This window comes from Rhincodon typus, chromosome 19 (assembly GCF_021869965.1).
Source record: "Rhincodon typus isolate 14 chromosome 19, sRhiTyp1.1, whole genome shotgun sequence".
In the NCBI taxonomy this organism is placed as follows: Eukaryota; Metazoa; Chordata; class Chondrichthyes; order Orectolobiformes; family Rhincodontidae; genus Rhincodon; species Rhincodon typus.
Window position 1 is genome coordinate 11,490,935 of NC_063350.1, and position 14,018 is coordinate 11,504,952.

Here is a 14,018-nt window from a genome sequence, read left to right on the forward strand (position 1 = left end):
CAGCAGCCTAGTGTCTGGTCGAGGCTCTAATGAAAGCCCAGGTTTTACCATGATGAAGTCCCAATCCTATTTTCACGGGTGTGGAACTGGTGTCAGGCTGCGGTACACGTTTGGACATGTCACTGAGGCAGCAGAAAATTTAAATCTTCCTCTGCTTGAACAGAAGCAGGATTTTAACATCTCTGCAGTGTGGATCGCAGAGTGTGCATTGGGGCAAGTCTGAAAATTGAGAATTTGGTCTGACAGTGGATGCAAGCCCTTTGGTGTGAGTCCCCGGATCGTTTTGTTTTGGGAGAGTGGGTGGGGGGTGGGTGTGAGATAAATATCCGTGGAGTAGCGTGGATATGGGTGAGGGACATGGGGATTGTTTGTGGGAGGAAGGGAGTAGAAAGGGTGTGGACTTCTATTGAGTTTTCACACAGGGCTAGTGCTCTAAGGTTGGCCTTAATCCCAGACCACACCCACAGTTCCCGACCTCAGTCCAAGCTGTTTCCTATCCCATAACGAAAATGTGACTTCCTAGATCAGTGTTTCCTGGGTCATGCTTGTGGAGATGTCCTTTCTGTGTGCCCCTGACATAGCACCAAAAATAGGAGCCAAGAAATCAGCCCTCTCCCCATAAGAGGGGCATGAAAACTCAGAAAGTGAGTCACCAAAATAACTGAGTCTCCCCACCCTTTGCCAAGTGGCAGCACAAATTTCTACTGTATGACATTCAATGTCACATTGTATTATCATCATGTTTTCATTATAATTACTGAATCAAGGATTAAAATTTGGCTGAAATAATTTTAATTTATGATTTTAGGATTCCATAACACGTTATTGCAGACTATGTGTTAGGGAAGGCGATGGCCTAGTGGTAATTATGACTGGACTGTTAATCTAGAGATCAGGTAATGTTCCAGGGACCCAGGTTCAAATCATGTCATGGCAGATGGTGGAATTTGAATTCAATGAAAAAATCTGGAATTAAGAGTCTAGTGATGACTGCAAATTGATTGTTGGGGAAAACCCATCTAGTTCACTAATGTCCTTTAGGGAAGGAAACTGCCATCCTTACCTGGTCTGGCCTACATGTGACTCCAGACCTACAGCAATGTGGTTGACTCTTAACTGCCCTCTGGGCAATTAGGGATGGGCAATAAATGCTGGCCTAGCCAGGGATGCCCAGATCCCTTGAGTATATAAAAAAAATTATCAAAATACTGATATAAGTGATGTTAATTTTTTAGCTCTGGAGTAGTGTTCATCATTACCAATCTTATTAATAATAGTTCATATATAAATTTTCACATACCATATCCTTGACTTTTAACTGCCCTGTTGCGAAAGCAATGGCATTTGGTGGAGTTGCAACTGGCAGCATGAAGGCAAATGAACAGCTCACTGCCCCTGGAATCATCAGGTACAAAGGATGATTTTTGGCTCGAACACCCTACAGGAAAGGATTGCAGTTTAAAGAGTGTCAGCGACAAAATCTTTGATAGGCAATGACAGTGTTAAAGTTGAGTGCGTGTATCATTTTAAAATATTTTCTCAGTTCAATCCCTTCATTCTTTTTTAACACAAGATGTCTTTCTGATGGTCTGACTGTAAATAAGGTGACTAGGGCCAAAACAATACAAGTACATTTGGGAGAACTCTCAGAAGTAGCCTTGAAAATGATGGCTGTAGTTGGAACTGGGTACTAATTGTTTTTATAGAATTCCTACAGCAGGGAAGCAAGCCATTCATCCCATCAAGTCCACATTGGCCTTCTGAAGACCATCCCACCCAACCCCTGTAACCTTGCATTTCCCATGGCTTAATCCACCTAGCCTGCATATCTTTGGACTGTGGGCAGAAACCAGAGCACCCAGAGGAAACCCACAGAACCTGCAAGCTTCACACAAACAGTTACCTAAGGGTGGAATTCAACCTGGGTCTCTGTCACTATGAGCCATCATGCCATCACACTGTTTGGTGGGACACTTGGTATAACTCAGAATAACAAATCATTTGGTTTTGCAGTTTCAATAAATTTCATTGATTCAAGCAGTAATGGTTTATTTTGACAGCTAAGTCCACTTGGAATGCTGGCACCAGAATCACTTATCTTCGATGGTAGTTGTGTGGACTGGCTGATTGATAGTTGTAAGACATTATTAAAGGATTATCTGTCATTGATGTGCTTGCTGAATAAATGTTTGTTTGTTTTACACCAGGGTGTTCGCTTGATTATAATTTAACATCTTTTGAATGTGCCTGAAGTTTTCTTTCAGCAAGAAATGAGTTTGAGTATGAGTTCTATTAGACTGAGTATGAGTTTAGGTTTTCTCTGCATATTTGAAAAACATGGCTTCTGAGGTCTACTCATCGTGCATACTGGGTGAGGGTGAGAGATTAAACATGGAAGGAGGGAGCAGGAATGGAGAATCATAGAATCCCCACAGTGCAAATAGAGGCCATTTGGCCCATTGAGTAGGCTCTGACCCTGCGAAAAGCATTCTACACAGACCCTATCCTCGCCTACCCCATCTCTGTGACCCCGCATGGGGTTTTTAAACCATGGCAAGCCCACCTAACCTGCACATCTTTGGGCTGTGGAAACCAGTGGAAAACCATGCAGTCAAGGGAGAATGTGCATACTCCACACAGCCACCCAAAGGTGGAATTGAACCCAGGTTCCTGGTGCAGGCAGGCAGCTGTGCTAACCATTGAGCCACCATGCCGTAGCAAAATTTCATCATCTGCCCTGGCAGGATTTGAACACGTATCACTAGGACATTAGATTGGCCGTCTGGATGATAACCCATTGAACATACCACTTGGCCACCACTTCCCTATTCTGGTTGATATGGTGCTCGTGACAGGCAATTGCATGTTTGAGTAGGAACGCTGTGCGTAAGGGGAATGGGGAAGGACGTGTGGGTTTGTGGTGTGGAGTTTTTAGGTCCAGACATTTATCACTACAACTGGATGATTGTCCCAGGAAATGGAAGAGGGCATTTGAGCCTGCTGACTGAGTCTGGAGATAACAGGCCTAACTCCAGTCTGGCTTCATTTCTCCAGATCACAAACATGGCAGGTAGAGAATTTTCTTGCACAGGTAACGGGTCTGCCAGTTCAGGAGGTTTCCAAACTCAAAACACCCCACGAAAACCCATTCCCCGGCCTTCATATGTAGAATATAAGTCATCCTGTTCTAAAAGGCATTGGCTAGACCCCATCTGACATACGATGGACAGTTCTGGCAATCATACTTAGGAAGGGTACAACAGTCATGGAAGGAGCACAGTGCAACTTTGCCCAAATAGCCATTACAAAATCAAAGACTGTATTCTGTAAAATTTAGAAAATTAAGGGGTGATTTGGTCAAAGTTTGTATAAAGGGGAACAGTACAATGCAGGTTTACAAGAATGATACCTGAGCTTCAGGGGTTAAGTTATGAAGAAAAGTTATGCAAATTAGGCCTGTTTTTTTCTCAAATTTTCAAGATTAAGGGATGATCTGATTGAAGTCTTCAAGATATCAACGGGAAAAGAAGGGTAGATAAACATAAACTATTTCCACTGGTTGTGGATTCAAGAAGTAGGAGCATAGTCTGAGAATTAGGGCCAGACTGTTCAAGAGAGATGTCAGGAAGCACTTCTACACACAAAGGGTGGTAGAGATTTGGAAGTGTCTTCCCCAAATGGCAGTTGATGCAAGATCAATTGTTAATTTTAAATCTACAATAAATACATTTTTATTGAGCAAAGCATTTGGACTAAAGGGAGGTTTGTGGAGTTAGGTCCCAGGTCAGCCATGATCTGATGAATAGTGGAACAGGCTGAAGGAGCTGAATGAGGTTCCCCTTTTTCCTACATCCCTATTAACAGACAGGACACAGGAAAACTATCTCCTCTGGTTGGGAGTCTACGACACAGGTTTAAAAATTAGGAGGGGCCAGGCTTTCAGGAATGAAATTAAGAAACATTTTTACATATGAAGGGTGAGGAGGGGGGAATGTTTTGTATTCTCTTTTGCAAACAGCAAATGATGTTAGATTAATTGTCAATTTTAAAACTGAGATTGTTAGCTTTTCATTGGTTAACGATGTTAAAGTGCTAAAGGAGATAGATGAAGTTAGGCAACAGATTAGCTATGATTTTATTGAATGGTGGTGGGACAGGCTTGATTGGTTAAATGACCTATCTCAATTCCAAATTTCTGATGTAAGTTTGTGTCCACAGAAGAGTTTTGTCTTCAAGAAGCACATGTTGGGAATTCACATAAATGCTTTCCATGATTTTCCATTCATTATGGACCTTGTCAAGGGGAACACCAGTCCAAGATCCTGAAACATCCACCTGACAAGCAAAGTGATGAAACAGGAGAGTGAATGGATGAAATTACCTGTAGTGAAGTGATATCATAGAGACGTTACAGCACAGAAAGAGGCCATTCAGCCCACAGTGTCTGTGCCAGCCAATAAAGAGCAACAAAGAAACTAGTCATTCATGTTATCCACATCCTCCAAAACCTGGCCTAGCAGGTTACAGGGCAGTAGGTGTAGAGTTCAAGGTTTCTGCTTCCACCATCAAAACAGGCAGCAGAGTCCAGACACCGACCACCCTCTGGGTGAAAAAGATTTTCCTCAAGTCCCCTCTAATTCTTGTACCAATCACCTTAAATCAAGGCCCCGGTAATTGACCTTTCAGCTGGGGAAAGATGTCATTCTCGAATCAAGCCCCTCATAGTTTTATACATCTCAGTTAAGTCACCCCTCTGTCTCCTCTATTCTAAGAGACAAAGCACCAGTGTCCAAAATATCCTCACAGTTACAATTTCCAAGCCCTGCAAGAAAGTCTCCTCTGTACCCATTCCAGAGCAGTTATGCCCTCCCCGTAATATGGTGAGCTGACTGCAGACAAAACCCTCACCATCATAGTTGTAAGTGAGAACACATAAACAGCAGTATGGGAATAACTAAAATAGTTTCTATGGGTCAAAATTCTGGAACTCCTTTCCAAATGGCATTGTTTACATGTACCTACACCAAATGGACTGCAGTGGTTCAAGGAGGCAACTGAGCACCACCTTCTCAAGGATATTTAGGGACAGGCAATAAATACCAACCTAGCTAGTGATGCCCACACATCCTGTGAGTGAGTAAAAACAATGACCTTTCTATGGTGACGTCGAGACATCAATCGCCTCAACCTCTCCACCCCTCTCACACACTCCAACCTCTCCCCCGCAGAACGTGCAGCCCTCCGCTCCCTCTGCTCCAATCCCAACTTCACCATACGACCCCACCACCAAAGACATCTTTCCCTCCCCACCTTTATCTGCTTTCCGGAGGGACCACTCTCTCCGTGACTCCATTGTCCGCACCACACTCCCCTCCAACCCCACCACACCCGGCACTTCTCCCTGCAACCACAGGAAGTGCTACACCTGCCCCCATACCTCCTCCCTCATCCCCATCCCAGGCCCCAAGAAGACTTTCCACATCAAGCAGATGTTCACCTGCACATCTGCCAATGTGGTATACTGCATCCGCTGTACCTGTTGTGGCCTCCACTACATTGGGGAAACCAAGCGGAGGCTCGGGGACCGCTTTGCAGAACACCTACGCTCGGTTCGCAATAAACAACTGCACCTCCCAGGCGGGAACTAGTTCAACTCCCCCTCCCATTCCTCAGACGACATGTCCATCCTGGGCCTCCTGCAGTGCCACAACGATGCCACCCGAAGGTTGCAGGAACAGCAACTCATATTCCGCTTGGGAACCCTGCAGCCCAATGGTATCAATGTGGACTTCACAAGCTTCAAAATCTCCCCTCCCCCTACCGCATCCCAAAACCAGCCCAGCTCGTCCCCACCTCCCTAACCTGTTCTTCCTCCCACCTATCCCCCCCACCACCTCAAGCCGCACCCCCATCTCCTACCTATTAACCTCATCCCGCCCCCTTGACCTGTCCGTCCTCCCTGGACTGACCTATCCTCTCCCTACCTCCCCACCTACACTCACCTTTACTGGCTCCATCCCCGCCTCTTCAACCTGTCTGTTTCCTCTCCACCTATCTTCTCCTCTATCCATCTTCTATCCGCCTCCCCCTATTTATTTCAGAACCCCCTTCCCCTCCCCCATTTCTGAAGAAGGGTCTAGGCCCGAAACGTCAGCCTTTCTGCTCCTATGATGCTGCTTGGCCTGCTGTGTTCATCCAGCTTGTTGTCTCGGATTCTCCAGCATCTGCAGTTCCTACTATCTCTGACCTTTCTATGGTGTTTGTAACCAGAGGGAGGATACCAAATAATAAAGACAAGCTCAGATTTTGTAACTGTCACTGTTCTGAAAATTGACTAGTAATTGGGAAAAATATGTACGTAGCTTACCAACTCAGCCAAAATAGGCAGAAAGATTATACTTGTGGCAGTGTTGCTGGCAAATTCAGTGAATGAGCTAATGACCAGGCTGACAGTCAGAACAATTGCACTGGCTGGGATATGTTCCAGAGGACGCAGCTTGTTTCCAATCCACCTCGAAAGCCCTGACTCCTAGTATCAAGGGAAAAAGCAAGTCCAAAAATCGCTTTCAAATGCATGTTATATACAAGCATTCAAATTAATATTTTCATTTAGCACTGAATACTCCCAAAATGCAGAATAATAAATACCGACTGAGAAGGAGGTACAGACACGATGGACCAAATATTTTAATGGCAAAAAATATGATGACTTTAGTTTTCTGAAACCAACAAGTTTGTTCTTCACCATTTGTAAATTACTTTTCACAACCTCATGTCATCCAAAACTGTTTCAATAAATCCAGTGAAGTGCTCAGTCTAATTACTGCTAAAATGTAGAAAATACAGCCACCAAAGTGCATTTAACAGTGTCTTAGAAAGTGCAATGCAATAATCTGATCTTTTTGGCAGTGGCTGAGGATAACTATAAACTATAATATCTGGGAGAATTCCGCTCCACGCCTGGGTCTTCCTTAAATTAACATCATCAGATCTTTTATATCCACCAGAGGGAGCAGGTTTACCATCTCATCTGAAAGGTGGCATTTCATAACTGTGCAGCATGAGATCAAATTGAAATATAGGTTATATAATTTTTTTAAAAATTTAACTTTTTTTTCAAATCAACCTGTTCAGAAATGTTATTACGCACCTCTGCAGTAGGTGGGACTTGACCCTGGACTCTTAGGGACACTACCACTGCACCACGAGAGGGTCACCATGACACGCTTAAGTTTGTGCAGAGGGACGCTTTGATCCAACCATTGAGTCACAATTGACACTGAAAGAACAAAGAGCTCTGTACGATTCTATGCTGAATTAAGGTCGGGGAAGCAATCCCAGGGCAAGAGGAGTTATGTGGGGAAGAGGTTGGGCTCAAAGGGATCACCAATGGATGAGCAGCTCTTTGTGCATTAAAGCTGTTCCTGATCCAGGAAAAATCTTTCTAAAGTCATTCATTTTTATTTGCGGTGTGCACCTGTTCTGAAGAAGAGTCACATGGGACTCAAAATGTTCACTGTTTCTCTCTCCACAAATACCGTCAGACCTGCTGACTTTCTCCAGCACTTGCTGTTTTTAATAATAAATCTAATACATTTCTTTTCACCTGCACTCTTACTTTTAGAAGGATTCTCGGCTCTATTTATAGTAGTAAATTATACAAAAACAAGTATCTGGGTCAGCTGCTTTTGGCCCCTCATTAAAGATACATTGTAAAGTACAACGGAGAAGAGGATGTAGATACAACAGAAGACTTGATACACCGGGTCTGTGTTCTCTATGACAGAGAGGTTGAGTGGGAGAAACCTGATAATACTATTCAGAATCCTTAAGAAAGGGTTTGACGGTGTACCAGGAACAGTTACTTCCTGGTCAGTCAGTGATATTGGTAACAAGGGTATAATGTATTGAGCACATTGCCCACATAAAAAGTTATTAGAATTGATTGACACAGCCTGCTTTGGTCGAAGAAACATCTATGCAGGGTATTTCTTAAATGGTGGAAGACTGGGAAATGTTGATGTACAAATAGACTAGGTGTCCTTGATGAAAAACCATTGAAAGCTAACATACAAGTGCAACACGCTATTAGGAAGGCTAATGAAATGTTAGCCTTTATTGCAAGAGCATTTAAGTATATGAGTAGTGACGTCTTGCCTCAATTATATGGGAGCTTGGTTGGACCACACCTGGAATACTGTGCGGAGTATTGGTCTCCATACTTCAGGGGAAATATTATTGCTATAAAAGTAAAGCAAAGAAGGTTTACCAGACTTTTTCTAGGGATGGCAGGATTGGAGACAGTAAGGACTGCAGATACTGGAAGGTAAAGTCAATAAGTGTGGAGCTGGAAAAGCACAGCCGGTCAGACAGCATGCAAGGAGCAGGATTGTCCGATGGTTAGAGATTGAGCAAACCAGGCCTATATTCTCTAGAGTTTTGAAGAATGAAAGGTGATCTAATTGAAACTTACAAAATACTTGACTGATAAACAGGGTAGATGCCAGGGTCTAGGCCCGCAACGTCAGCCTTCCTGCTCCTCTGATGCTGCTTGGCCTGCTGTGTTCATCCAGCTCTACACCTTGTTATCTTAGATGCCAGTAAGGTGCTTTTCCCTAGTTGGTGATTTAGAACCAGGGGGCATGATTTAAAAATAAGAGGAATTCCATGTAGGTGAGGAAATTCCAAGGTGAGGAAATTTCTGATTACGAGTGGAAGGATTGTGGGAATGGGATCGGTAAAAGGTACGAATCATACCGAATAGCAGGGAAGCTCGAAGGGCTGAATGGCCTACACCTGTTCCTATATCCTTATCGTTACAGTCAAGTGAATCACAATATATAAAAGGTGGTCGAACAAGTTAAGAAAATGATAAATATGCGTGAGGGGAAAATGGAGCTATTTACAAGGACTTGAGTGTAAGGCTAGCAATGAGTAGCTGAAGCAACCTTCTTGTGTTAAATGTAAATGAGCTAACAGAAATTACCTCACAAGCTTTTGCAATGGCGAATCCTCCGCCTAGCAGTATTATGACATTCCAGGCCACCTTGTGCTGGACATTTTTCCAAGTCAACAGTGGTTTGTGTGGAATAACTGGCTCTGGTAATCAGAAGGAGAGGATGAAAATTTCCAAAATAGAGAGCTGGTTTTTTTACAGTTATTTATGACGATTTTCACTAAAAAGAAAAAAAAACTATCACTGATATATAGTACTTTTCAGAACCACACGACGTCCTTTACAAACAATGAAGTAAGTTTGAAGAGAAGTCACTGTGGCAATGTAGGAAACACAGGAGCCTATTTGCACACAACATGTTCCTACAAGCAGCAATGTGATATGGACTGAAGGATAAATATTAGCCAGGTCACCTGCTATTCTTCAACATACTGGACATGGGATTACACATATCCAGCCAGGAGAGCAGGTAAGCTTTTGGTTTAACACCTCATCTGGAAGACGGCAACTAAACTCATGATCCTTATCAACTATAGGTGTTAGCAAAGCAGGTACATGAGAACATCACAAACATACATGTTTGCCTCCAAGTTATATGACATTTTGATTTGTATGTATGTGTAATTGCTGCTGGCTCAGCATCCTAGAATTCCCTGTTTAACAGCATGGGGGAAGTAGTTTTAACACAGGAACAATAGCTGTTCAAGAAGGTGACTCATCATCATATTCTCAAGGACAATTAGGGACAGATGAAAGTTTAATGATCAACAATAGAAGCAGCAATTTGCATGGATATAGCATTGTTAACATGCAAAAGCACTTCATCTGTTTTACTCTAGAAAACTAGCTGATGAAGGATTAAGCTGGATATGATCATTCCACATGCTTTTTTTTAATGAGTTACACATTTCAAACATACACTTCCTAACACAGCAACCATCGCTTTAATAAAAGCAAAATATCATGGATGCTGGAGATCTGGAATAAAGTGTTGAGTTCAATATGACACTTCTTCAGAACTGGGAAGAAGAGTCATTGCACTCAAATTGCTTATTATGTTTCTTTCTCCAAAGATAGTGCCAGACTTCAGCAGGTTCTGTTTTTAACCCAGTTGTAGTCTGTGTCTATATAAAGTCGGCTCAAATGAATACTCAGTTAATGCCCACCACCAATATAATTAAACACAATTAACATACAGGAACATGGGCTTTAGGTCAGATCTTTATGGCAGCGAGGGAAGTTGAAGGTCTGCGAGAAGGAATTCTAGAGTATCAGGTTTAGACATCTAAAAGTCCCATTTGAGGGTGAATGGGAGGGGTACATAATAGAATGGGTAGCTTTGACATGGATAACAATATAACCCAAGGGCTGACCCTACCTTGTTCCCTTTTCTATTCTTGCCTTTTTTTTCTCTGTTGGTTTAGAATACAGTGAGCTTTTGAGTTCTCTGCACAAAGACAATGTGTGACTATAGCATCTCCAGCCTGGATAGGACAAGGAGGCAGGTCCCAAATCCACCCTGGCCAGCACTGGGACTGAACTGTGACTGTCCATCACATGCCTGATCAAAATTCTCTTTCACTCTCACTGTCTGCCATTTGCATTTGCTGGCAGTGGGTTAACCGGTTTATAATCAATTTGTTTGACTCATGTTCCGAATGCGGTCCTGGAGTAGGCCTTGAATGTGGAGCTTCTGGTTCAGAGGCACGGACATTACTCAACAGGTCACTTAATCTTCTTCTAGATGGTTTATAATTTTATCATTTACTCTCAGAATTTGCCAATATTTGAAAAAAAAGAAATTGATAGAAAAGTGAGACAAACGTTGTATCCTTTTCCTTCTGTTAGTTTGCCTTTTCTTTCAACATGTGAGCTTTTCAGTTCGAGGTAAATTCCTATACGCGAACATGATATTATTCATTAAACAATCAGGAACAGAAGCCCGGCTGCCACTTTTTCTGATCCATTCAGAAGGAATCAGAAGAATCTCTCCATGAGGAAAGTACAACTGATACGCGCCACATATCATCAATAAGGGGATGAACAAACCTTCAGGATTTGTTTTCCACTTTAACGAGGGTTTCTGTGAGGGAAAGATGAACATCAGAAAAACGACCGTCATTGCAACCACTGCATCTGTGACATACCTAAGGAGAAGAACACACCATAAAAATAAAGAAAACTTGCTTTATAATTCCCTGAGCCTTTGATCTTTCCGAAAATCATTTACTAGCTTTTAATACACTTTCCAGGACTTCTTTTTTTTATTCGTTCATGGGATGTGTTCATTGTTGGCTGGACCAGTATTTATTGTGAACCCCATATTACCCTTGAATTAAGTGACTTGCCAAGTGATTTCAGGGGGCAGTTAAGAGCAACCACATTGCTGTGGACCCAGAGTCACATGTAGGCCCAGACCAGATAAGGAAGGCAGTTACTTTACCTAAAGGACATTAGTGAACCAGATGGGTTTTTCCTATAAAATTGACAATGGACGATGGATTTGTGGTCATCATTAGACTCTAATTCCGTATAATCTCACATCTGTATGCCTGCACATCCCCAATAATTTTTCAGCCCCTTGGTAATGAAGAATCTATCTACTTCTATCTTAAAAGTATTTCCAAATTCTGCACCCACTGCCTTTTGTGGAAGGGAGTTCTAAAGACACTCAAACCTCAGAGAACAAAGTGTTTCCTCATGGAGTCATAGAGTCATAGAGCATTGAAACAGACCCTTCGGTCCAACCAGTCCATGCCAAACATAATCCCAAACTAACCCAGTACCACCTGCCTGCTGCAGGCCCATATCCCTCCAAACATTTCATATCTCGTACCCACATCCACTACTTCCTCAGGAAGTTCATTCTACATGTGAACCACCCTCTGTGTAAAGAATTTGCCCCTCATTTCTTTGTTAAATCTCTCTCCTCTTACCTTAAAAATGTGCCCCTTGTCTTGAAATCCCCCATTCTCAGGAAAAGACAACTACCATGAACTCTATCTATATCCCTCACTATTTTATAAACTTCCACAAGGTCATCTCTCAACCTCCTGTGCTCGATGAAAAAGTCCCAGCCTATCCAGACTTTCTTTATAACTCAAATCCTTCCAACCAGGCAACATCATGGTCAGTCTCCTCTGAACCTTCTCCAACTTAATAATATCCTTCCTATAACAGGAGTACTAGAACTGGACACAATATTCCAGAACAGCACTCACCATGTCCTGTACAACCTCAACATGACTTCCCAACCACTATACTCAAAGGACTGAGCAATGGAGGCAAGCATGCCAAATGCCTTTTTAACTATCCTGTCTATATGTGAGGCAAACTTCAAAGAATTATGTACCTGAACCCCTAGGTCTCTCTGTTCTGCAACACTAACCTAGACCCTATCATTAATTGTACTAATCTTTCTCTTAAATGGGTTCTCCCTTATTTTGAAACAATGACCCGAATTCTAGATTCTATCACAAAATGAAACATGCTTTCATTATACATGTGGTCAAGACTCCTCAGGATTTTATTCATTTCAATAATGTCACCTCTGATTCTTCTAAACTCCAGAGAATACAGACCTAGCCTGTCCAGCCGTTCCTCATAAGGCAATCCACTTATTCCAGGCTTTAGTCCAGTTAAGCTTTTCTGAATTGCTTTAAATGCAATAATATCCTTCCATAAGTAAAACGATTATTAACTGTACACAATACCCCAGAAACAATGGACTGGAAAAACTGGCCTGTAGTCATCACTGGGCAGGAGAGTTAGTGAGTGGGGAACCTCAGCCTTCCCACTTCCATCCACACTAGGTATGTGATAAGGATACCCATGAGTGGTCTAGCTGCCTGCCACCAATTAAAGCCCCTCAATGGACAGCGAAGGCACATTAAAAGATATCATCTTGCTGCCAATGGCAGGCTCCTGGGGAGGAACCCTCAATCAAAAGATGACGAGGTGGTTGGACTGTTGTGCCATGCCAACACCTTTCCCCGTGACCTCCTCCATCCTTTAATCCACTCCCTCACAACTCCACTGCCATCACTCACCAGTGGTTTGGGATCCAGCAACAATCCTAGACCTTGGTTCAGTGGCATATTGGGAGTAGCTACTGTCTCTTTCCTGGTTTCTGATTGGACTGACCAATCTGAGCAGATGGACTTCCAACCCCAGGGTCCTAGATTGCTGGGAAGGCCCGCTGTTGCTCCTTTAGGTGCTTGAGCAACACTTCATTTGGTGGAGTAACCCTGTCCCCTCCATTAAATACCAGCCACAATGACCTATCTAACCCATTATTATTCTTATCCCATTATCTTACCCCACGACCTAGCTTACACCATTATTCCTTGAATGACTTTCATCTCTATCTTAAAAATAATTATGTTTGTTTGATCACCGAATTCCTACAGCACAGAAAGAGGCTATTTGGCCCATTGAGTCTGCACTGACCCTCTGACCATTCCACCCTATCCCTGTAACCCCACATTTCCCATGGCAAACCAACCTAGCCTGCACATCCTTGGGCACTACAGGGCAATTTAGCATGGCCAGGCCACCCAAGCTGCACATCTTTGAACTGAAGGAGGGAACTGGAGCACCCAGAGGAAACCTACGCAGACACAGGGAGGTTGTGCAAATTCCACACAGAAGGTGGAATCGAACCTGGGTCCCTGGTGCTGTGTACTGTGCTGCCCCCAAAGGCCTGGTGAAATTCTATGTGTATGACATCTACGGCACTGAAATCATCAAACATCTGTTGCTACATCAAGGAGCTGAGGTTGGTCAGATATAAAACACCTTCACAGACTGCTTGCCAGCTTTTATTGGTCAACCAATACCTCCCCAGCGAGTGATAATTCATTTTTCTAAACTTGGTCTCCTGTACTTACATTATCACGGACCATGAGGTGTTTTACAACATACAGGACAAAACATTTTCTCATCAAACAATAAAGTCAAAGGAGAGATAGGAAGAACTGCAGATGCTGGACTCAGAGATGACACAGTGAGGAGCTGGATGAACACAGCAGGCCAGGTGGCATCAGAGGAGCAGGAAAGCTGA

At 43.0% G+C, this 14,018-nt stretch overlaps 1 protein-coding gene across 1 annotated transcript in view; it reads right to left on the minus strand.

The window, feature by feature from the left end:
* The window catches only part of LOC109938364 (solute carrier family 13 member 3), a 46,939-nt gene that overhangs the window by 9,374 nt on the left and 23,547 nt on the right, over positions 1-14,018 (minus strand). The window contains exons 4-7 of the mRNA XM_048608537.1: positions 11,006-11,103; positions 8,987-9,099; positions 6,368-6,529; positions 1,301-1,438 (exon numbers count right to left, since the gene is read on the minus strand). Of these exons, the coding sequence (XP_048464494.1) occupies positions 1,301-1,438; positions 6,368-6,529; positions 8,987-9,099; positions 11,006-11,103 (511 nt within the window). The remainder of the gene's footprint in view (positions 1-1,300; positions 1,439-6,367; positions 6,530-8,986; positions 9,100-11,005; positions 11,104-14,018) is intronic.